The sequence below is a fragment of the Zootoca vivipara genome, chromosome Z1 (assembly GCF_965207765.1).
Source record: "Zootoca vivipara chromosome Z1, rZooViv2.hap1.1, whole genome shotgun sequence".
Classification (NCBI taxonomy): domain Eukaryota; kingdom Metazoa; phylum Chordata; class Lepidosauria; order Squamata; family Lacertidae; genus Zootoca; species Zootoca vivipara.
The window spans coordinates 74343664-74368725 of record NC_142583.1 but is presented as its reverse complement, the minus strand read 5'-3'; the positions used below and the strand labels follow the sequence as shown (position 1 = coordinate 74368725).

Here is a 25062-nt window from a genome sequence, read left to right as displayed (position 1 = left end):
CCCAGGTTGCCTCCTGTGGCAGGGAGTTCCATAGTGTAACCCTGTGCACTGCGGGAAGAAGGGACTTCCTTGCATCTCTCCTCTTGGGCTGGTACATTATTTTTGGGGCCCCTTGGGATTTCCCTTCGTTCCTGCCTCCGCCATTGGGGCCTTCCTGCCTCTGCTTTCTCTTCCTCGAAGGAAGACCCTGCTCCGACAGATCCCCAAGTGCTCGCCTTTCCCAGGCCCAGTTCCTGGAAGCCCCCTGGCCGCCTCCTGCTGCCCCACCAGAGGGCCCAGCTAGAGGCAGAGCAGCCTGGCTTGGCGTTCCTGGGGGTGGGGGGTCTGAAATGGGCCCCTTTGGCCTGATCCAACAGCCTCTCCTGGCGTTCCTAAATTTCACCTCTGTGGCCTTTTCTGCCTCCTGTGTGGCATTTATTATTATTATTATTATTAAAATTCCTTCAGTAGCACCTTAAAGACCAACTAAGTTTTTATTTTGGTATGAGCTTTCGTGTGCATGCACACTTCTTCAGATACATGCACACGAAAGCTCATACCAAAATAAAAACTTAGTTGGTCTTTAAGGTGCTACTGAAGGAATTTTTTTATTTTACTTCGACCCAGACCAACACGGCTACCTACCTGTAACCACTATTATTATTATTATTATTATTATTATTATTATTATTATTATTATTATTGCTTGCTGGTCCTTTTCCTGATGGAGAGAAAGGTCTTGCTTCTCCACTGACCACAGCCCCCCCTGTCCCCCCCCCAGGACTCTTCCACGCTGGATCCGTCCGCCAAGTATTACCACCTGACGCACAACGAGCTGATCCAGCTGCTGCTGAAGCGAGAGGCGGAGCTGAGCCAGAAGCAGGATCAGGTCCGCGAGCTGGAGAACTACATCGACCTCCTGCTGGTGCGAATCATGGAGCAATCCCCCAGGCTGCTGCAAATCCCCCTGGGAGGGGAGCCCAAGGCAGCCAAATAACGCCCCCCACCCTCCTTTCCCCCCGCCACGCCTCTCACCCTGCAGTCCTCTCTCCTGGCTCGAGGCCCCCCTGGAAGGAGAGGCCCTGCCGAAAGGGCCCTTAGCTTCCTCACCTCTGGGCCACGGGGGATTGTGTGACGCAGCCGGTTTGGAGCAAGACTCTCACCTCCCGCCCTGCAAGCTTCCCAGTCCATCGCAGCCCCCGCAGTTATGCCCAGGGCTCAGATCTTCTCCCCGTCCCCCGGGTTAGTGACTCCAGCTGGCTGTTGGCTCCCTGTCTGTGGTGGTGGTGGGTGTTCCTTGGAAGGGGTTGGAGGGAGAGCAGCCCGGAGGGAGTCAGCCGACGTGGCCGAAGGATGGACTGTGAAACCAGGGAGATGGATTGTGCAGTAAAGACCTCCTGTGCTCCTTGAGGACTAGCACCGCCGAGCCTGCGCCAACCACTCAGCACCTCGCCAGGTTCACCTGCCCCCGTTGCAACTCTGCTCCCTGCAACAGCCTTGGGGGCAAGAGGGGGGGGCTGCCTTGGACTTGGGGCGCTGTTCTGGCTCAGCGCCCGGCACAGTTTTCATTGCATGCTGGAATAAGTTGCAAGCCGTCTCCGTCTCTGCCTGCCTGCCCGTCCTTTTCCTTCTCTGCTTTGGGTGGCAGCAGGGACTTGGCAGGAGGGCACCACAATGGCACCTCATCCTTTTTGCACCCCCCTCCCCGCACCTGCTGCGATAATCAGAAGAAAAACAGTGTGCCTTTTCTTTCACGGGGAGGGCAAATGCGCTGAAGCAGGCATCTTCTCCAGGCTTGTGCGCTGCGCAGTTCGTAGCGACTCCTGCGCTGCAGACCAGAAGCACACGGGGGGAATGTCCTCAGCCAGGGCAGGAGAGCTTTGGCATCATCGCCAGAAGTCCTGGGTGAAAGTCTCTGAGCGCCCAGAGGAAGGAGAACCCTGCTCCTTAGCGGGTGACCAAATGGTTCCTGCAAAGTGGCTTCCTGCTCTGGGTTTCCTTCTCAGCCCTGGGGGTGCCCTCAGGCCTTGCAATGCACAATGCTTTGCCTTGGGGTGCCCTGGCCCTTTCCTGCCCCAGGAGGAGACCTATGCAGCCTGCACTCCCCCCCCCCAACACACACCTGGCACTTTGGGGAATGGTGATGCCTCCATCAGGAAAAGGACCAAGGCACCAGAGGTGGCAGCGCCAGCCCTCGGTTCCATCCCTTGCGCATCAGGAGTCTCTCTGCCCTTAACAGTGGGCCATGGGTTTTTCTGCCCCATAGCCCTAGCTACCGGTCATCCTGTGGCCTCAGCTTGACCTCCTTTCCTGGTCCAGAAGGGAGGCTGCGGAGAGTCACCCCTGCTTCTCCCAGGGCTGTGATTGTGGACCATTGAGGCTTTCCTTACTCTGCCCACCCTGGGAGTGCTAGATCCCTCTTCTCTCCCCACCCCCTGCAATGGCTGCAGGGGGGGCTTTCCTCCTTGCCCCCCCCACCTACAGCCTCCTGGCCAGCTCACCCGCCAGACACAACCTCCTTCCCTCCCCCTTAGGCTGCTCTCGACTTGACCAGGGCTAGCGAACGGTGGAGGAGCAACTCTGGCCGGCGTTTGCGTTGCCCCTTTGTCCAGCTGCCTCCTCCGTGGGTGATGGAGGAGCCCAGCAGAAAGGCTTCAGGCCCTTCTGGCCTTGGCATGGGCAAGGAGGAGGGAGCTTCAGGGACCCATGAGGTGGGCTGAGCCAGGGCATTCTCAGTTTGCCTGTGCAGGAGAGGGGCAAGCCTCTTGGTTGCCTGCCTGCGTGGAGGCCTTCCTGCTGCTGAGCTCCGGCCCCGGAGGTCTCCTGCCTCTCCCCTGTTAACTTTGAGCTGCCCGGCCTCCTTTCTCTCCCCAGGGAGCTGGGGCTGCAAGGTTCACCCATCGACTCCTAGATCCCCAGATCCCGGTGCCAAAAATGCGCAGCTGCCTTGCTCCTTGCCCCCCTCCAGAAATTGGGATGCTGCCCCCCCCCCAATCCATTGCCTGGAAGCTTTAAAGGGGGGGGGAGATCCGGCTGCCCCCATCCCTAGATGGTAGTTGCTGGGAAGGATTTGCAGGGGCGTGTTTTGAGAGGGCGGGGGAATATTTCTGGATTTGCAGGGTCTTCACTTTCGAGGGTGGTTCTCATCAACAGTTTGCCTCCACTTTTCTCACGTTCTGCCAAATAAGCCTCACGACCCCGTAGCAGGTTCCTCCGATCCGGTGCCCTTCAGAAGTCACGGGCTGCAGCTCCCCTAAGGCTTTTGGCGGGGGCACCAGGTTGGGAAAGGAGAAATGTACCATTCAGTATTTCCTGGGGGTTCTGCCTCCAGGCAAAGTTTCCTTGCAGTGTTCTGCCTGGGGTTGGTTGGTTTCGTTCAATGGTTTGCCTGGGCTTCTCTCCTGGCCCCAAAGGGCCCCCTGGCCTGTGCCAAGCAAGCCAAGTCCCAAGGAGAGCAGTGTTAGTTGACGTCTTCCTTCCCTTTGAGCAAGTTTGGGAGCACCCCTGCCCCCCCCCCCGCGTCCTGCCCTACGGGTGAATTTTACTCCCAGTCGTGGGGTTCATGCTGAGGTGCTCACTTGTATTGAGTCTCATTGGGTGATGTTTGGTTAAAAAGAGAAAAAGAAAAGCTTGTTATGTTTTAAGCACTTTAAAGGAAAAATAAATAAAATAAAACTGTTGAATTTGTTGCTTAGAAATTCCTGGCTTGCCTTTTTATCCCCATGCCCCAAATCCAAAGGTTGCAATAACCTCATAAGCCCCACACGTAAATGGGGAGCTCCGAAGTTGTAACGCTAGAACTCAGAGACATACAATGGAGCGGAATGTTGGAAGTTTCAAAACAGGTGAAAGAAATTACGCAGCACAAGAGTTAAACTACGGAACTCCCTGCCACAGGAGGCAGCGAAGGCCGCCAACTTGGATGGCTTTAAAAGAGGTTCTTAAGCTAGAGATGCCACGGGTTCCACCCCACTCCTTGGAAGGGTGGCAGAGTGAGGAGGGGCCAGGCCAGGCCCAGCCTCTGCTGTTGTCTTTGCAGAATTGGGGGGGGGGGTACCTTCCATCCTGCTCCTCGCTTGTCCCAACAGGAAGCACCCCCACCAGCGACTGGCGTGTCTCTGTGTGACAGGTCTCCTAATTCCTCCCAGCTGGATTTGTGCAGGCGGGGGGGGGGGGTTCCCACCCTGATGGCTCTCAGCAGGTGCCCCTGTTGGGCTGCAGCTAATCCAGGGGGATGAAGGGCTGAGAGGGAGGAACGAGCCCCCGCCCAGAGTTTAGAAACTGACAGGCCAAATCGCAGCTGAACAATGCGAGCAGGTGGTCAAGATCAGGGGGTGACCTGCGAGAGAAGCAGGTGCTCAGATCCGGGATGCCTGAACACGCCTGGGCATCGGCCGAGCCCAGCGCCCCCACCCAGCCCGCTTCACCCTTTTGTCTGGATGAGGCCACAGACACCCCCTCCAATCGCTCTGTTTTCCCAGGTGCACAGAGATCCCTGTTGACACTGAGCCCCAAGCCATCTCTTCCCCAAAGGATGCTTGCCCACGGGGGTAGTAGCACCCCCTCCCTTTCCAGAGGGCTCAGCTTTTTCGGGGTGGGGGAGAGGGCACAGTGCCCCTTCCCACCCAAGACTCCACCCAAGAGGCTCCTCCTCTTCTAGCAAGGCACCCGCAAGCACCCACAGAAGACCATGGGATGAGGTCCCACAAGCAGGATCCGAGCACATGGTCCTCTCCCCTCCTATTGCTGCCCTCCCCCCATAAAGGGAATAATCCCTTTGCTGACTTTCTCAGGGGCTCCTGCTTTTCTCTCGTTTTTTCTCTCTCTCTCCAGCCCTTTTCTGGTGGCTGAGAGGAAGGGCAGCGGGACATCGAAACACAAAATGCTTCCCTCCTAAAAACCACAAGTAAATTGAGCTGGGATGCTGTCTATTAAGTATTATTTTTATATTTGTTTATATCCTGCCTTGCCCCCCAAACAGACTCAAGGAAGTTTACAAATAAAACAGAAACAAAAAACAACAACCAGTGAATAAAATACAATTAAACCATTTTTATTATTCTGTACCTTGTTATTATTCTTGAAAATAAAAAATGCACCAAAAAATAATAATAAACAATTTAACATTAATATATAAATACAGATAGTGACAATTAAAACGTCACAACATTAGCACTTTCCTTAAAAATAGTTCCCCAAAGCTTGTTATAGTTACAGGTAGGTAGCCGAGTTGGTCTGGATCGAAGTAAAATAAAAAAATTCCTTCAGTAGCACCTTAAAGACCAACTAAGTTTTTATTTTGGTATGAGCTTTCGTGTGCATGCACACTTCTTCAGATACCAAAATAAAAACTTAGTTGGTCTTTAAGGTGCTACTGAAAGCTTGTTATAATTATTTATGATCCAATTTCTTAGCCGCCTTTACTTGGAAGCTGACAACAGATTAAAACTCATTTTCCAGGCCCAGGACGGGGTCCCGGACAGATGCAGCTGGAGCGCAGGGGGGAGAGGGGGCAGCAGTGCCCCCCCCCCAGCCTCTCTCAGTCAGCTTGCCCAATGGTTACGGAGGACGGAGGGAGACATGGGCGAGTCCGCTTCTCTCCGAGGCTGTTTCTGGTCCCTTCCTGCCTATCCCGAGCAACGCAGAGCTCACTGGCGGGACCAGAAATGTAAAAAAGAATGGGAAACGTCCATAATGTGTTGGCACAGTTTCTTTTTTCCAGTTTTAGGAATTAGGATCCTTGCCGCTCCTGTGGCTCCTTTTGTACTGCTTTTTGATGTATATTTTATTTTTTATTTCTCTTTTGAAAACCAAATAAAAAGATTATTAATAAATAAAAAAGAGGATTGAGGGCACGGGAGATGGAGCGAGCGTGTTTCCTGCCATTCCGGAGGCTGCCCGCGAGGGATGCTGGAGCTGCCATCCCTGCATTGCAGGGGGTCGGGCTAGATGACCTCTGGGGGTCCCTTCCCACTCCAGGACCCCGTGATTTCGGCAGGCAGCCCGGCCCTCCCTCCTCCTCTGGCTCATGCAGCCTCAGCAAAGCCCCTTGGCCGCCCGCTGCCGTCTCTTCCTTGCCCGGCCAGCTGCGCGATGCCAGGGCTCCTTCCTGCCTTGAAACTACACTTCCCACCATTCCCTTCGCGCAGCCCGAGGCGGAGCGACGTCCGCAGACGGGACTCCATTTCCCGTCATGCTTCCTCCCGCGTCGCAAGGCAGCTTTCCCTCGCAGGGCGGCCGCGGCGGCGAAAGACTACCCGCCCCAGCATGCCCTGCGGGAGCTGCGGTGGGCCTCGTCCAATGGGAGGCGGTCCTGGCGGTGAGCGAGGGGCGGTGCGGCGGAGGGGGCGGCGCCAAGCGGCGAAGGAGATTCTCTGGCTCCCAGTGGCACCGTGAGGGGATGGCGGAGAGCGCGGGCTTCCCGCCCTTCCAGCTGGGAAGGCCTCGCTTCGAGCAGGTGGGCGCCGCCGCGTCGCGAACCGACGGAGGATAACGGGGAGGGGGGTGTATCTGAGGGCGGGGGGGTCGTCGGTGAAGAAGCGCCTGCCTCAGCAAGCGCCGCCCCTCGGCTGCTACCCGCGGGCGCTGATTGGGCCTCGGCGACGCCACTCGCCCGCTTGAATTCCCGCCCTTTTTTGCTGGCTCCGAACGCCGCCCCGTGATTGGCGCTCGCCTTTCTCGGTGCGGCCACCTGGAGGCGGGGCTTCTGCTGGGCTCTCACCTAGGGAGAGCGGCGGCGGCGGCCGGCGGGACTCCCCGCCACAGGGTGCGACGCCCAAGGGAGGACCCCGTTCCTGGAAGCGGTGGGTGGGGGCCGCCTGGCATTAAGCGGGTCTCGTCCTGCGGCAGCGAAGTGGAGCCTCCCGGTTGCGGGGCAGTGTTTCTCTAGGTGCGCGGCGCTGGGGCGGTGGAGGCTGCTTGTGAGCGGCCAGAGGCGTCTCTGGAGCCTGTGTTGGAAATGGGGGCCTCGAGGCCGGACTTGGTGGTCAGATCCGGCAGGGGCTTGCGCAGGGTGGGTGGGTGCTGTTCAGTTGCTCACAAGGCACTTTCCACTCTGAAACCCTCGCAGTTGAAACTTCGCTGCCCGTGCAGTTGCTTTATCCATCTTCACCCAAGAAAGGAGATCTCTGAAGAAGTGTGCATGCACACGAAAGCTTTTACCAGAACAAACTTAGTTGGTCTATAAGGTGCTACTGGAGAATTTTTTATTTTTATTCATTCCAAGAAAGGAGTTTTTGCCTAAACATTAGAAATAACTTCCTGGTGGGAAGACAGAGGAATGGACTCTCTGAAAAGGTGGTGGCGATGGCCTCTCCTTTGTTGGAGGCTTTTAAGCAGAGGTTGGATGGCCATCTGTCTTGGATGCTTTAGTTGAGATTCCTGCACAGCAGGGGGTTGGACTGGATGACCCTCAGGGTCCCTTCCAACTCTTAAGATTCTATGATTCTAAGGTACTTGGGGAAGAAAAAGGCAGCGGTTATTGTAGCAGGTGGAGAGCTTGCATCTTCTACCCGCCCCTCCATCTTCTGCCAAAGCGTAGCTGAGAAACCTTGGCTGTCCCTCGTAAGTGGCATTGTTTATACGTCCGTATAGGACAATGCTTTTATTTAGTTAACCAAAATAGCATGGAGGCATTTGATGTACCCATGAAGCAGTCCCAAGCAGATGTTCAAACCGTACCCCCCACCCCGAATGCTTTGCAAGGTTGCAGAAGGACGTGGGTTTGCAGGCAGTTTATTTGGGAGGGTCCTATCCCAACATCATCTGCAACCTTGCAAAAGATCCCAGCCAGCTCCTGTCAAATCAGTGCAGGGCAGCAAAGGGTTAAGGGGTACCTTTAAGGCAGGGACTGCATTCTGCTGCTGGTGAATTTCTAATTTCTAATCTCTCTAGCACTCTATTTAGTGTTTTTTTTGGGGGGGGGAGCTATCCTGGGATGCATGCCCATAACTGCACGCAGAGCACTTTGAACAAGCCCCCCTTTGGTTGTTCATAATGCACAGATCTTTGCTGAGTTCTGTTCCTTTTTAGGAGCTGCAGAATTGGGGTTCAGCATCTGAGCCTTCATGCTGCCTCCGCTCCGGCCATTGCCTTATTCACAACAAGGAGGATTTTTTAGGAGACATTTCCAGAAAACTGTGCCTAACGTTCAGTTAGTATATGTATTTACCTTGGGATGCTCATAAATGCCATGTTGCCCTGTAGGGTCAAAGTCCCAAAGCAATAAGTGGATCACTCAAAACATCATTGCATTTCCTCCTGACCTTCAAAATGTCTGAAAGGACCTGGTGGATTTCCTTTAGACAACCCTCATTTCGTCATACGGGACTATTTGCTTCTCGCTCTGGGCTTCTTTTGGACCTTTGCCCGACTTTTCTGGAGGGCAGCTGAAAGCCTTCCTTGCACATAGAGAGGCCACCAGCCGTGGCTGTGAAGGATTTTCACTTCCAGGTTTTGGATTTCTGAATAGGTAGAACCAGGACGGAGAGCAAATCCCATGGGAGGTGGTGGGTTGGATTAGACAAAACTTGCTAGGATGTAGCTCTTAGATATCATAGATTTAATTGGAGAAAGTTCATATTTGTGAGAAGTGCAAGGGATAATTGAATGCCATTTATTGTTACAACTTATTTAACATGATCCAAGAAGATTTATAATGTGCCAAGTATAGATTTTTTTTGATTAAAAAAGAATCACAAGAGCCATCATTATTCCCATTTTACAGATGGGGAACTGAACATGAGAGTCATTGCTTGCCCAACTTCCAAGTCTGTGGGGAATGCAGATGCCTCTGTGTTCAGCTCTCTGGCCATTGGGCAACACCGGGCATAAGCAAACTCGGACCTCCAGAAGTTTTGAGACTACAACTCCCATGATCCCTAGCTAACAGGACCAGTGGTCAGGGATGATGGGAATTGTAGTCCCAAAACATCTGGAGGGCTGAGTTTGCCTATGGCCCTGGGCAACACCAACCCTCTTTCTGATAAATAAGGTGGGGAGAGGATGTTGTAGCATCGCTGAGGTTTTCATGTATCGGCAAGCTCCTTTAGTGTTCCTGCTGCTGTGGAAAGGCTGCAAGTTGCTTATATATTGGAAGAGAGGTTAGCCCTCTTCTGCAGTCAGGGAGGGTCAGTGAAGTCTTGGCTTCTTCCTGCCTCTTAGGGCTGTGAGTCCAAGTCCAGTGCGCTGGTCCCAGTTCCATTAACCTCAGTGGTTCTGGTGCAGGGAAGAACAATAGCCCTTCCCATGGGTGTAGTGCACTCTTGAGTGTGTGCATCATGTACATCATTGCAATAATCCTTAAAATAAAAGTTAGGTCAGTGTTGTTATCCCTGTATGAGGTGGAGTGGGGAGAATTATGGGCTTGCCTATGACCACCTAGTGCAGGGGGTGAGATACAGGCTCAACAGGGCTGATAGAAAATAGAATTACTGTATAGAGTTGGAAGGGACCTTGGGGGTCATCTAGTCCAACCCGCTGCAGTGCAGGAATCCTTCCCACAGCTGTCCCTGAGTGGTCTCAAACCACCAGCCTTCTGATTAACAGTCAGGCACACAGACCCATTATGCCAGGGTGTGCTGCTGCTGAAGACCACTGGCCCATTCCTGGCAGATTTGCCCAGGACTAGCTGATTCCTTGGATTTTTGCAACCTTGGCAGCCTTGGCCTGATCCTGCAAGGTGCTTCTCATATTCTGGAGTAAGAATGCAGACTCAGAATCTCTGGGTGCTGGTTAGTTATGTGAAAAGAGCCAAGTGCACATTCTTGATTTGGGACCTCAAGATGTGTTTGCGACCCACGAGGATTCTAGAAAAAAAAGCCAAGGCAGAGTGTGAGGCTGGAGTTAGGCCACCCCTGTCCTTCACCAGCTCTCACATTCCTGGCAGGTGCGGGGTATTTATTACTATTTGCAAAACTGCCAACTTCAGGAAGAAATATCATGGTAGTGAACAGCATGGAATCAATAGTGGAATTGCATCCCTAAAACAAGTCCTGGAAGGCCTCACCCTCCCAGCTGAACCGTAAGAGACACACCCTGTCCTATGGCTGCCATTTCGTGGAAGCGGCTTCTTCTCTGGGAAACAAGGCACAAATGAAAAGTGCTTTTTCTTACCCCTGTCAGCATCCACCTGAGTGTCTGCTGAGATCGGAAGCAGCCCTGGCAGCGCAGAGCTGCTGCTTAGATTCCTCTCTCACCGCCATCTCCAAAAACAAGGATATTTGGCCTCTTGGGGCGAGGAGACCTACTTTCTTGCCTGCAGAAGCTTGTACGGTACTCGAGATGCAAAGGGAGGCAGCGGCCAGGAGAAGCAGCCCTGCCATGCAGCTGGTTGGGAAATCTACGCGGAGGCTAAATCTTTTGGAAGGCACAGTTGGGCTTCCCTGCTCCTGGCAGTTCCATTGTGCCCCAGAAACAACACAATGCAATCTGAAATGTAAAGCCCTTGATACAGATTAGAAGTAATAATAATAATTATTTATCATTTAGACCCCGCCCATCTGGCCGGGTCTCCCCTGCTACTTTGGACGGCTTCCAACACGCATTAAAATACATTAAAATATCACAGATTAAAAACTTCTCTAAACAGGGCTGCCTTTAGGTATTTTCTGAATGTCAGGTAGTTGTTTATCTCTCTGACCTCTGATGGGAGGGCGTTCCACAGGGCAGGTGCCACTACCGAGAAGGCCCTCTGCCTGGTTCCCTGTAGCTTTGCTACAGTATAAATGCCACTTAGCTTTGGTTAGACTGCCCAGGAGCAGCAAAGTTTTAGAGGTTTTCCTGCCACACCATGCCCTTGCAGATATCCCTGGAAAGGTGACAGACAGACCTTTGGTGAGGGGGGAAATGCGCAGAAAACTATGGTGGCTGGCTTGTGCATTGCATTGCCCCGCCTCCAGGCTTGAATACTTGCCAAAAGCCCATTGGTTAGGGTCAGGGGGTCCATTGTGGACAGAGAACCACCTTGGGCAGATTTAGGACCCAATGCTGTGCTTTGAAGACTCTTCTGGTTGAGATTCAAGAGTGCTTATGCTGCGCTAGAGAGACTTGGCAAGTTAGTCATGGCCCGCAAGGGAGAAGGACAAGGAGGCAAGGGGGGAAAGCTAACTCACTTGTCCGTACTTAAATAACAGTCCTTATAAAGACCAGCTGGCACAGAAAGAGCTCATGGGCAGAAGGCGGCTGGTGGAGCAGGCCTTTTGGCAAAGCATGGTGGGGCGAGCCCTGCCTCCCCCCTTTTCCATTCAGGCAAACTGGTGGCATGGCTGTGACCAGGTAGCAGGGGAGGGGAAGCAGTCCTTCCCACCTCTGAGGCTCAAGGCCTTGCTTATTTCGCTCATTCTCAAAGCAGGACATGGAGGGGGGGGGGCTTTCCTTTGTGATGCATTGATCAGGAGACCCTCTGCAGCCTGTGTGGAAGTGCTGCTTTCCCACCCTCTGGACCTGTGGCTGAGTCTGGGGGTGAAATCCAGGGGTCTCCCCCTGCCCTTGGGCCATGCGCAGGAGCAGGCCTTTGGTGCCAGTTGGGGGTGCCAGTTACTTTGGGTCATTTCCTGATCAGATGGATCTCATGAAATGGCCAAGTGAAACACACCCATGGGGCACCTGCAAAGTGTGAGGAATGCCTTTCCTTTTGGGCCAGGGGCTGGGGCGGCAAGAGTGGGCTTGGGGACAAAGGGCACAGGTGGCAGGAGCAGGCTCCATGCTGCGTAGGACAGGGAGCTGTACCAGCCATCAGAGTTGGCTGTATCCTGACAGGCATCAGGTACTGTATTGTCTTCTGCTGCATCTCTGCCCAAAACTACTTTATTTTATAAAAAGATTTTTTTAAAATTAGTTTTGTTGTTCGTAAGTGAGCCAAAGCTGTTCGTGTGAGGGGGAGAAAAGCCGGAGGTGTTCCACACCAATTATAATGGTGGTTGATTGATTGAACAGAGTTTCCCCTCTAAACTCTCCATGCTTGGTCTGGGCATGGGAGGGAACGAATGTCACTGTGGTTCTTTGTGTGAAGAGAGGTACAGGAGCCTCGGAGTCAGAACACACCCAAGTGGCTCACGCAGAGGGAGACTGTGGTGCTTGTTTGGGCTTGGGTGGGTGAGGACTGTGCCACTTTTGTGCTATTCCCAGTGCCTGGCAGCTAGTAGGAGCATAGAATGGTGGAGTTGGAAGGGACCCCAAGAATCATCTAGTCCAACCCCCTGTAATGCAGGAATCACAGGTAAATAACCCTTGACCAGTGGCCATTCAGCCTCTGCTTCAAAACCTCCAAGGAAGCAGAGTCCACTAGCTTCCGAGGGAGTCTGTTCCACTGTCAAACAGCTCTTGCCCTCAGAAAGTTCTTCCTAATGCTTAGTCGGAATCTCCTTTCTTGTAACTTGAATCCGTTGGTTTGCATCCAGCTTCCAGAGCAGGAGAAAACAAGCTTTCTCCCTCTTCCATGGGACAACCCTTGAGATATTTGAAGATGGCTCTCATATCTCCTCTCGGTCTCCTCTTTTCCAGCCCAAGCATACCCAGCTCCTTCAAGCACTCCTCAACAGGCTTGACCATCTTGGTTGCCCTCCTCTGCACACCGTCCCACTTGTCAACATCCTTCCTAAATTGTGCTGTCCAGAACTGGACACTGGACTCCAGGTGTGGTCTGTCCCTCCTGCCTGGGGACGTGTCCTATGCTGACAGCTTTCCCAGTGGTATCATCATGGAGGGAGGGGAAGAAGGCTATCGATGGCTCTGCTCTGCTCTGCCTCCACAGTCAGAGGCAGCAAGGCTTCTGAATGCCCGTTGTTGGGGACCACAGGAGGGGAGAGGGCTCATGCACTCAGATCCTACTGGATCTATTCCCACAGGCAACTAACTGTTCAACCACGATGAGAACAAGGTGCTGGACTGGATGGAGCTTTGGCCTGATCCTGAAGGCTCTTGCGTTCTTATCCTCAGCGTGGAGTGATGGGAGGCAGCTGGCCTTTTTCTGAATTTCCAGCAGTGAGAGAGAGGGTTAAGAATGCCTTGTGTTACCGCCATGTCTGAGCTCTGTGCCTTTCTGTCTTTGCAGACTTCGTTTTACGGAAGGTTTAGACACTTCTTGGACATCATTGACCCCCGCACCCTCTTTGTCACTGAGGTAATGTGTGAGCATGCGTGCGTGAGGTTGCTGGGTAATTCTCTGGCCTCGTCTTCAAAACGATGGTGATGATTCATTTCATTTCTATACTGCTTTATATGTTTAATTTAAAAATCCCAAAGCAGTTTGCAACCCACATTAAAACACGAAATAAAACAATCTAGCACAAAATGCTACTGAAGAAAGTCACATATAAGGTACACATTCAAAGCAACGTATTTAACAAGAAACTAAAACATTCTCTTAAAAGATTTCAAAATGAAACTTTACAAAGGAAATCAACTCTAGAATGCACGTTTAACGTAGCGAAATTAATAAAAATAAATCTTAAACATTTCAAGAGAAAACATTGCTATAGGAATTCAAACATGAAATGCACATTTAAAACAGCATAATTAGCAAGAGAATCAAATATGGTCTTAAGCACAGAACATGATGCTACTGTGTTCCTAGGAAATCATATGTTTTAACTATGAGCTCCGATGCCTGGCTTTACAGAAACAACATGCAGGTGCCAGGAGGTATGTGGGGAGACACTCCAAGATGTGCAGAAGCACTAAACTAAACAAAAAACCTGGGAAACCCAAAAGGGTACCAGTGAGAACCCTTATTACCTGCCCTTCACCCTTAGGACCCAAGGCGGGTTGTAACAATTAAAACCCAACATTCATATTGCTGGCATCCGGCTGTCTCGGGAGACAATGGAGGATTCCGCCTTTGGGGGTGAGGTCAAACCGTTGGCAGGTTGCAGCCCCTGCTGCGGCTGTAGAGACAGACATGCTTTGTTGCATCTGGGGCAGAGGAAGGCAACCGCTTGGGCTGCTGCAGTTTCTTCTGACTGGCTTCAGGTGCTGTGGTCATCTAAGACACAATATATTAAAAAAATGCAACATAAATATACAAAAATAATGTGGGTCCTAAAAATATACACCTCAAGTATATATTGAAGAGGGTGAAGAGATGCTTTGGAAGCTGTGCAATGAAGCTACCAGGGACACCTCTGTGGGGAGGGAGTCCCATAGTTCAGGGGCCACCACAGAGAAGGCCCTCTCCTCCCTGGCCACCCTCCCCAACTTCTGAACTCAGAGGAACAACCAAAAGGTGCTGATCTTAGCACCTGAGAGGGTCTGTAGGGAAGGAGGCGGTCTTCCAGGTATTTGGGGCCTGAGCCATTTAGGGCTTTGAGTACCTTGAATTGGTCTCGGGTATAAGCGGGCAGCTCATGCAGCTGTTTTAAAGCAGGGGTGACGTGAGATCTAAATGGAAACCCCGCCAGTCATCTGGCTGCTGCATTTGGGACAGGTTGGAAGCTTTTGAGTCCTCTTCAAGGGCAGCACCACATAGAATGGGTTGCATTATTCCAGTCAGGAAGTTACCAGAGCATGGAGTACAGAAGCCGAGGAAGCATCTCTGTCCAAAGGGGGGCAAACCAGTTGGAGCAGGAAAAAAGCCACTCCAAACCCCTGACACCGGGGCAGAAGGACCTGAGTGCTCAGCGCTTTCCAGGGAAGAGCCACAAGAAGAACTAGCAGAACAGAGTGCAGACCAGGCGAGCAAGGGGATACAGAAGCCCACTTTCCCAATCAAGGGAAGTCATCAGGCTATGCTATGCTATTCTATTCTGACTTGAAGCAAAATAAAAAAATTCCTTCAGTAGCACCTTAAAGACCAACTAAGTTTATATTTTGGTATGAGCTTTCGTGTGCATGCACACTTCTTCAGATACACTAGAAACAGAAGTGTCAGACCCTATATATATACAGAGGGTGGTGGGGGTGGGTGGGAATGGGAGATGGGCTGATGGGAGTGGTAAACCTGTAGATGGGTGTTAATGGCTGCTGATGGCTGCAATTAGTCCTGGGCTGAGGTGCTAAAGAAAGCTTGATCATGCATAATGAGATAAGAATCCGATATCTCTATTCATCCCAGGTGCTTCCATGGTTTTAAGCTTGGTAATGATTTCCAATTCAGCAACTTCCCTTTCCAGTCTGTTCCTGAAATTTCTCTGTAATAAAACAGCTGCTTTGAGATCTTGTATTGAATGTCCTGGGAGATTGAAGTGTTCTCCTACTGGTTTTTCAGTCTTATGGTTCCTGATGTCAGATTTATGTCCATTTATCCTTTGGCGTAGGGTTTGGCCTGTTTGTCCCATATAGAGAGCTGAAGGGCACTGTTGGCATTTGATGGCATACACAATGTTAGAAGATGAGCAATTAAATAGTCCTGAGATGGTATGTTGGATGTTGTTGGGGCCAGTAATGATGTTGTCCGGGTGTATGTGGCAGCAAAGTTGGCATCTGGGTTTATTGCAGGCTCTGGTACCAGTGTCCATGTTAAGTCTGGTGGTTGTATTATTGTGGGTGAGGAGTTGTTTAAGATTGGGTGGCTGTCTGTAGGCAATGAAAGGTCTTCCTCCCAGAGCTTGAGAAAGGGAGCTGTCATTGTCCAGGAGAGGCTGTAGATCTCTGATGATGCGTTGTACTGTTTTAACTTGGGAGCTGTATGTGATGACTAGTGGTGTTCTGTTATTTTCTTTTTTGGGTCTGTCTTGCAGCAGGTTCTCCCTAGGTATCAGTCTGGCTCTGTTGATCTGTTGTTTAACTTCATCAGGTGGATATTTTAGTTCTAAAAAGGTTTGCTGTAGATCTCTTAGGTGAGATTCTCTGTCTGTAGAGTTGGAACAGATACGGCTGTAACGTAGGGCCTGGCTGTATACGATGGATTGTTTGGTATGTTTGGGATGGTAGCTAGAAGCATGTAGATATGTTTGTCGGTCAGTTGGTTTTCTGTATAAGGTGGTGTCTACCTACCTGTAACTATTCTGACTTGGTCAGACCACGCCTGGAGTCCCGTGTCCAGTTCTGGGTGCCACTAGCTGGAGTGTGTGCACAGGAGGGCAACCAAGATGTTCAAGGGTCCAAAAGGCAAGCCTTATGAGGAGCGCTTGAAGGGGCTGGAGAAGAGGAGACGGAGAGGAGAGAGGATACCTAAAGGGCTGCCCCATGGAAGAAGGAACACACTTGTTTCCTCCTGCTCTGAAAGGTAGGACTCAGAACCAATGGCTTCAAGTAACAAGAAAGGAGATTCTGACTCAACATCAGGGAGAACTTTCTGACAGCTGTTCAACAGTGAAACTGTCTCCCTTGGGTGATTACGGACTCTTCTTCCTCGGAGCCTTTTAAGCAGAGGTTGGGTGGCCATCTGTCTTGAATGCTCGAGCTGAGATTCCTGCACTGCAGGGCGTTGGACTAGATCACCCATGGATTCCCTTCCAACTTTCTATGATTCTGTGATACGTTACTGCAACATCCCTTCCTCCAAGCTCTGTGACTGCAGAGCCCTGGCAAAATCACACACACACACACACACACACACACACACACACACACACACACACACGATTAAAAGCTAGACCTGCTGCTCACAATAGCTGTCTCTCTCCCCACTCTGGTTTCTTCCTTCTATGGCAAGCTTTGGGAGAAATGTTTCAGTTTTTGCGGGCACACTTCTTAACAGAGTTTTCTCAATGTTTGACTCTCCAAAGAGTCCCTTCCACATATTAACCACCCTGTGAAGGTTAGACCCAGGCCACCAACGGAGCTTCAGGGCTGAAGGGGGGCTTGAACCCTGGTCCTCATCCAATGCTCTTAACCACTACCCCACTCTGGCTCTTGTGCAAGTTGCCCTCCTGCTCAGATTCAGTATTTTGCAGCTCTATCTGTACCTCTTCTGCCTGAGGCAGCCTGGCTGCGTGAGCAGCTGCCGCTTTGAAGCAACCATTCCAGAGTCCTTTCTTGCGCAGACAATTTGGCTCCTGAACTGACCATTTACTTTATGAGGATATTATAGTCCAATTCTCTGCGCGCCAGGTTGAGAACATCCCCGGCAGGGATTTTATTTGTGCTTCTTCCACAATTGATTGGTTTAATTTGAGAGCAGGCAGCTAAGATGGATAGGATGGGTTTCTGCGAGCCCTCTTTGGGCACCCGCCCGAGAAAACTGCTGTTCGGAGGGTGTAATGCCGGCGATGATGGCTTCGTTTATGAAACACAAGCTGCAGTGAAATCTGTAATCAATTTTCAGGGATGCATGCGGAAGGCGAGACGTGCTGTGGCAGGGACACCTTTGCTTGGCCTGAGAACGGCCTGAGCCTTCAGGAAGGTGAACGGGAGCAGGGGCAAGGGGGTCCTCTCCCAGCCGAGGCAAACCCCACACGGATCTGCTTGGGGTGAGCCCCTTGTGTGGCGAGGGGCTGTGGCTCAGCAGTAGAGCATGTGGTTTGCATGCAGAAGGTCCCAGGTTCAACCCCTGCCTGAAATCCAGGCATAACTACTGTCGTCTGTGCTCTGGTAACCTCTTGGTTAGGTTACTGCGATGTGTTATATGTAGGGCTGCCTCTGAGGATGGTTTGGAAAATTTCACTGGTGCAGGATTGAGCAGCCAAGTTGCTCACTGGGGCAAGACGGCTTGAGCATCTGACAGTCCAACTGCTCTGGCTGCCAGTTAGTTTCTGGGTCCAATTCAAAGTGCTGGTTTTGAACTATAAAGCCTTACATGGCTCAGGACTGCAATAACTTAAGGACTGCCTCTCTCTGTATGAACCTACCTGGTTCCTGTGATCGTCTTCTGAGGCCCATCTTCAAGAGACTCTTCCGTGAGAGGTCCAGAGGGTGGCAACACAAGAACAGGGCCTTTTCTGCAGTGGCTCCCTGCTTGTGGACTGCTCTCCCCAGGGAATGCGGCAGTTGCCTTCATTATTCACCTTAAGGTGCCAGGAGGCCAGCCCGAGAGCCACTGTTGGTCGGAAGCGGCAGTAGTGGCGCTCGAATCCTGCTTGTGGGCTTTGTAGAAAAGGCCTGTGGTTGGTCCCTCCGAGGACAGAATGCTGACCCAGCAGCCTCTTCTTATGTTCTTACCAAGCTAAGCTAGATGGGGCAACAGTTTGACCCAACCAGAAGGCAGACGCCTAGGTTTCTTTGCACTCTTTGCAAACTGGTGACATCTAGTCAGGCAGCGAGAGGCCCTTGCCCACCCTCCTTTCAGCAGAAGAGCACTGCACTGGTGTTTGGGTTCGCCTTCAAGACAGCTCCCTTGCAAAGTTGTTTCCTACCTTTCGTTGGGAGAGAGTAGGCCACTCTGCCTCCTAAGAAGGTTTTGCCTCTGGGACTGGAGAATGCTGTGCTTTTCTGCATTCTTGCTCTGCTCTCGGGACCACATGGCACCCATGCCGAGACCAAGGGGCCGTTCCTTTCTTTCTGCTCCTTTGACGTTTCCCCCATCCTGGTGTTAACACGACTTAAGAGCCAGCGTCGTTAGGGAGCCTGCTTTAGCACTTAACTAGCACTTTACATCTCCAAGGTGCTGCTCAAACATTAATTAATCCTCACTGTGAGGTAGGCACTAAGTATTACATTATGTTATAATTGCACTTTGCAGTGAGTAAACTGACAAAAATTAAGGAGAAGTGCCTCGCCCAAGAAATCAGACGGCAGCGATTGCAAAGCTGGAAGGAGAGGATTCCCCCTCACTGCTCAGCCGCTTTCTCCCTCCTGGGTACTCTACGGCTGCCAGTGTGCAGGCGTTCCCGTCCTGGAGGGCTCGTTCTACGGCGAGTAAAGGAAGCAATTGCCAGGAGAGGAAAGCCAAGAACCAGGGAGAAATGGCTGGCGTCTCCATTGAACATTACATGTGGAAAGCAGATTGCAGTTCTCTTTCTTCCATGGAGGGTGGGGGGAGTGGAGACTCTGCAGGGGTTATTAGACTCCAAATCCCAACACACCAGCAGACAGCATAGCCAATGGTAAGCAAGGGTGGGATATGTAGTCTAGCAACATATGGGGCCCACCCCACCAGTTCCCGATCCCTGATGTAGTGTAGGCTGGAAAAACCACAAAGAGCCTTGTGGCACCCAGGAGACACGTTGCCAGTGGCATAAGGCATCTCCGTTTCACGTCATGCCAGGCTTCTGATGAAGCAGACTCTTGCAGCAGCAACAGCGTTGGCCAGACATCACCAAACTGCGGCCCTCCAGATGTTTTGGCTTATAACTTCCATGATCCCTAGCTAACAGGCCAGTGGTCGGGGAAGATGGGAATTGTAGTCCAAAACATCTGGAGAGCCGAAGTTTGGGGATGCCCGGTGTTGACCGTTGGCAATTTTCTGGCCTGTAAGAAGCCACGAGACTCTTGTTTGGGGTCAAGCACATTTCCTACAGCACAAGACTTCCAGGGACCAGAGCACCCTTCATGGGGTGGCTCATTGGGCAGTTCTATGTACCCATGTCAGTGCAGAGAGAGAAATCATGGAAGGTCAGGTGAAAACGCAGAGCAAAAACCAACGAGCACAGGCTGGACTACACCAAAGCTTGACTGCGTGACCATTCCTAACGGCAGGAACGGATGATAAAACAAGCAGCCTCACATTGCGGAGATGTTTAGCATCTGGGAAGGGCTAAGGAACCATGATCACAGCCAAGAGTCACAATTCAGCTCAGGTGGCCAGAGATACTTGTGGGCTGACTAGGCTTTCTGTGGGCGAATGGCTCCTTTGCAAGGTCGTAAGTGGGATGTGAAGAGGTTTGAAGGCTTGCTGAATAAAGATACAGAAGCACCAGCAAAGAAATATATAAAAGGATGTCATATAGAGGAGACGAGAAAGATTGTTTTCTGCTGCTCCAGAGAAGTGGACACGGAACAATGGATTCCAACTACCGTGTTTCTCCTAAAATAAGCCATACCCCGAAAATAAGCCATAGTGATAGGCAGTTTAACCTTGTTAAACTGTACCATACTTAATTTAAAAAAATCCCCTGAAAATAAGCCACCGTGTTTTTTTTTTGAGGAAAAATAAATATTTTTGGAGAAACACGGTACAAGAAAGAAGATTCCACCTCAACATTAGGAAGAACTTCCTGACAGTAAGAGCTGTTCGGCAGTGGAATTTGGGACCAAGGAGTGTGGTGGAGTCTCCTTCTTTGGAGGTCTTTAAGCAGAGGCTTGACAGGCATATGTCAAGAATGCTTTGATGGTGTTTCCTGCTTGGCAGGGTGTTGGACTGGATGGCCCTTGTGGTCTCTTCCAACTCTATGATTCTATGATTTGTTTGCTTAGAAACCAATGTGCTCATTTATTTTGTTGTTTACCTGACCTAGGGCAGTTCCCCATGGAACTTGCAATCAAGTTTGGAAACCGACCAAATCGTTAAAAACAAGAAATGTCCAACCATTAAACCAATTCCATACCTGAAAAAGTCAGCACCAGCTTCCATCGGGGGAAAGTGCGCTGTTTATGTTGCAGCCTTTTCTGCACATTGGTTTGGCAGGACTTTTGAGCAAATGTGCATCAGAATGGGATGCAAATCTCACGGAAAGTTCTCTTCCGTTGCCCGTGGTGGGTTTTTTCTTAAGTAAATGGAAGGGTTTGGGGAGCGTTCATGTACCAGACAAAGAAGCAGCCTCTCACACAGGAATATTTGCTGGAGCTGCATGCAGATTCGACCCAGATCTGAATGCACACATCATCTATCCACACTGCATTGCTTTGAGCAGGGTGTTTATCTAGATGAATTGGGCTGTGTGTGCAATTTCAAAGAATCATAGAATCGTAGAGTTGGGAAGGACCCCAAGCCTATTTAGTCCAACCCCCTGCAATGCAGGAATCTCAACTAAAACATCCATATCTCAGAGCCATCAAGCGATCGGTGCAACGGTAGTTGGATTGAGATGCCCTTTCATACATTAATTCCAGAGATCTCCCAAGGAGCAGCTCTGTGTGGGAGCTGTTTGGGGTTGTGCCTAGAGGTACCAGACTAGAGGTACCAGATTCCTGGTTTGGTCTGGCGGCCCCTGCGACCTTCTCCCAGGGGCCAAGTCCTCCTTCTCCTCCCTCTCAGCTATGGAATCCCCGACAGATGGGTAAATGAATCTGCAACTGCTCTCTTTCTCCCTTGTCGCCCTGGCAGTGCAAAACTTCCAACTTTCTGAACTGATCAAGTTCCCTGGCGCAGGCGGAAGCCTTGCCCACGTCCTGGCAGGTGTGAGACTACAGGGCTTAAAATTAGGCCTTTAATTGCTTGTAATGAAACTCTGTTGGGGTAGCTGAGGAGATCAGCGGATATTTTTGCGAAGCTAATTTGGTCCATGTGACATTTCCTTGGACAGATTGCTGCTAACGCGCAGCAGGGACTGTGGCGGCTGAGCGAGCCGAGAGGCTGCTGCGCCCGAGAGCAGAAGGGAACAGGATGTGTCTTCGCTTGGTCTTCTCAGACAATCCCTCTGGACCACTGGCCTGAGCACGGCAGGCGCTTGAGAAGTCTGATGCAGTTTGCACAGGGGAGCCTCGTAGAATCATGGCCTCAAGTGGGTTCCCCTTGCCTCCCCTGGATGCTGGGCTCTGGCTCCCTCTCTCTCTCTCTCTCTCTCAGGGCCCCTGGAGGTGCTTATTTCGCAGGGGCCCTCCAGTGGCGCACTTACTTTTATTTATTTGTTGAATTTATACACTGCCCTATACCTGCAGGTCTTGGGGTGTTTCACAGGTCCTACACTGCACAGTTACTCGTAGTCCCTAAACTCATTAAGAGAAAGGCTACTTCAGTGCAATCCCATGGATTTCTACTAAGTCCCACTTAGTTCAACGAGTCTCTCCCCAGGTATAGGATTGCAGACTAAGCCAGCTGCTTAAAGTCTCTTAACTTGCAACAGTTGGGTATGTAGTAAACAAAACACAATGCTATTAAAGTACAAGTTAGCCAAGCAAAGAGGTGGTGCCATTCACTAAAATAAAACAGAATAAGACAATCAATCAAAGCATTTCAGAAATACCGATGTTCGGGAATCTAGCTAAAGTTGAACTTATCCTGAAAGCTACTTAGGAAGGACAAGAGGCCAGACCATTTTAAGGTAGAGGATTTCAGCTGATAACATTTGGTGCCCTGTGTTTTTTAAAGCACATACAAAATAAGACTTGTTAAAATACCCGTTCTGCATTTGTAAGAAGCGGGTCGCTTAGGGAGGGGCCACCTGCACTTTGGAACTCCCTGCCAGTTGATATGCTGTACTCCTTTTGGCGCCTACTAATAATGTTCTTGTTTAGACAAGGCTCTCTGGATGCTTAGCAATCTCATGTGAATTTTAACCTGTTTTAGTATTTTAACTTTTTGTATGTTTGCTATAATTTTTAATTGATTTTGGTGTTTTATCTTCTTGCAAACTGCTTTGAGGGTTGGGGTTTTTGCGGTATATGCAGTAATTTTATGCAATAAATAAGTAAGTAAATAACATGGCGAAGGAGCCTGGTTATGGAGGATGCTGGCAGCTTCTCCTTTCCATTGGTGAAAGGAGGCGAGGTGCTTGGCTGTGGAGAAAAAGTCGGCTGCAGCAGAGGCCTGGGGAGGCTCCCGGAGGGGCCTGGCAGCTCTGATACAGCCCCCAGGCCACTTCTGGGGAGAGAAGAGGGTGAAGAAAGCCCAGCACCTCCTTTCCATCAAAGGGGGAGTCCTGCTGCTGGCGAACATCGCGTCCTCGCGGCTGGCACTGCCAGAACCTGGACCCTGTCCCAAAAGCAGGCCCCCGGAAGTGGGAGCACCCGCTGCTTCTTTTCAGCTCCATCCTCTGTTGAACCTTCTTTGCTCTGGACTGGTCCCTTTTATCCTTTTGGGGTTTTATTTTTGACTCTCTGGTGCCAAGGAAGGGATAAGGTAACATACAAGTGTTTGAAGCAGAGATTGAACATGGTTTGCATGTGCCATTTGTCCTATTCAGAACGATTGGCTTTGGCCAGGGTTGTTGTTAACAGTGACTACAAAGGATTCCTCAGTTAAGGTGGGTGGGGAGGGGGGGTAGAGGACAGGACCATTCATTTATTTGCAACCCCCCCCCCCCATGATTTCATTCAGAGGAGCACAGTGTGCCATGTAGATCCCTTGCAAAGAAGAACTAGGTAATCCCAGCATGGAAACCATACCAGCAGCAAGTGCAAGGAGCTCCCCGAATGCTAAGCAGACCATTCTTGTTTGCTTTGCTTTTTGTGTGGAACTGGGTCACTTCCCTCGGCTCCTTAGTTACCGTCCACTCACTTGCCTCTCTCTCTGCACGGGCACAAACAGCGCCAGAAGGATTGTCAGTCCTTCAAAATCTACCGTAGGTGTGTTGTCAGGGGCAGGTTCTGGCTTTCCTCCTCTAGATCTTGGGTCAACTGGTCTCTTTCACTCCCTTTTATTTTATTGCAAACTTTTCCGTGCCTTTTTAAAGTTATTTTGTGTCGGGAGCTGCATCTGGTTTAAATGGGAGGAAAATATTCTCACTTTTGTGGCAGGGAAGGAAAGGGCCAGCACGGTTTTCAGCTCCATCCCAATCCTCCCTCCCTGTGAAAATTAAAATCCAGATTTGCTACTGACGTTTCTCCTGGAAGGAAGCAACCGCATTGTAGTTTATCTCGGTTAAGAGGCCGTGTCTGCAACAAGCATGGGGCCGGGAGGAGCCTTCCTTTCTGCCGGGGCGTGGAGGATGCTAGCAGTGTGCCCTGGCAGCCTCATTGCCTGACCCTCCTCTCTGCGTGTGCATGGGTGCAAATTGGAGGTCTCTCTGGGGACTGCTGTCCAACGGCCTTGGAGGCGATGCTCTCCCCATGCTCTGCAGTCAGCTCCAAGCCCTGAACCTGAGCCAACTCCCAACTGGGAGCCCCTGCAGCCTCCAACTCAGTGCCCAGATCACTGCTGCATCCAGGGGGTCACAACAGTGCCCCCTCTGCCCTTCTTGCCCTGGACTGTTGTGGCTGCCTTGCAGGAACTTGTCTGCAGAGGCAGAGTGCAGAAGCAGCATTGCTTAATTCCCTCCTGCATTCCTGCTAGGAAGTTGATCTCCCCGGCCAGCACGGAACTGGAATATTGCTGTGTGTCTGGGTACAATGTGCTTGGCATGTCACTTCTGCGGGTTAGTCTTCGATTAGTCTTCCTTCAAAGAAAGGCTCAACAGCTTGCGGTGCTAATCTCTTAAGGATTTGCCCCCAAGGTTCTGTTGGCCTCTGAAGGCAGGAGGACTCTTGGAGGGGTCTGCCAGTGAGGGGTCTGTCTTTGCCGCAAACAGGGTTGAACGGCAAATGTATAGCATCCCTCCCCTCCTATCTCCAATATGAGATCTCCTACCTGAGATCTTCTTCCAGTTTTGCCTAATTTGGTTTGCCAAGAATCCGGAGTCTGAATCGGGCCCTTCTGTGTGGTGGCCTCACCAGTGTTGCACAGTGCCCTGTTTTTACAGAAGGTGAGCAAAAGGGAAAGGGCCAAAGCGTGGTGGCAGACCATAGAGACAGGGTCCAAGGGACCATTGCTCTGACTTGGTATAAAGTAACGTCTTGGGTTCAGAATCTCAATTTTTTTTTTCCATAACTAGCTTTCAGGAGGACGTGATAGCACTAGATGCTTTGCAGTTTGTCGTTTTGGTCTGATGAAAAGCCAGCAGCGAATGTCTTAGGTTAGTGAGTGCCCAGGCGGGCAGCGCGTTGGCTGGGTGGGGAGCTGGGGGGGGTCTGCTCTCATTAGCTCTCTAAAAAGCCCCCCTCTCTGCTGCACCTCCAGCTCTCAGGTTGGCACCCTTTTCTGCAGTTTCCCAAGCAAACTGCAAAGCTGCCTTTGATGTTGCAATGAAAAAGGAAGAAAGAGATCTCCGTGCAATTATTGGGAGCCTGAGAAAGGAGCAAGCTGGGTGGCAGGATGGGAAGAGAAGGCCGCCTCCTCCTCCTCCTCCTCCTCCTCCTCCTCCTCCTCCTCCTCCTCCTCCCCCTCCCCCTCCCCCTCTTCCTCTTCCTCTTCTTCCTCCTCCTCCTCCTCCTTCTGTGGGGCTCCAGTAGCTGCAGAAGCCAAAACCTTTGGAGCCAACTGGATTATTTTTCCTAAAAGGCATTTTCTTCAAAACTTGAAGTGAACTTTGATAAAGCAACAGCAGTGTTCAAACTTGAACTTTTGTGTTGCAT

General features: G+C 51.1%; 2 protein-coding genes across 5 annotated transcripts in view; both read left to right on the top strand.

Annotated features, from left to right (window-relative positions):
• Window positions 1-3677, top strand: part of RAB11FIP5 (RAB11 family interacting protein 5) — a 60409-nt gene extending 56732 nt beyond the window's left edge. For all 3 annotated transcript variants that reach the window (XM_035103746.3, XM_088660764.1, XM_088660763.1), the window contains exon 6: window positions 761-3677. In XM_035103746.3, the coding sequence (XP_034959637.3) occupies window positions 761-976 (216 nt within the window). In that variant the 3' untranslated portion in view covers window positions 977-3677. The remainder of the gene's footprint in view (window positions 1-760) is intronic.
• A 2636-nt stretch (window positions 3678-6313) lies between these two features.
• The window catches only part of SFXN5 (sideroflexin 5), a 77055-nt gene continuing 58306 nt past the window's right edge, over window positions 6314-25062 (top strand). For both annotated transcript variants that reach the window (XM_035103695.3, XM_088660762.1), the window contains exons 1-2: window positions 6314-6436; window positions 13031-13099. In XM_035103695.3, the coding sequence (XP_034959586.1) occupies window positions 6380-6436; window positions 13031-13099 (126 nt within the window). In that variant the 5' untranslated portion in view covers window positions 6314-6379. The remainder of the gene's footprint in view (window positions 6437-13030; window positions 13100-25062) is intronic.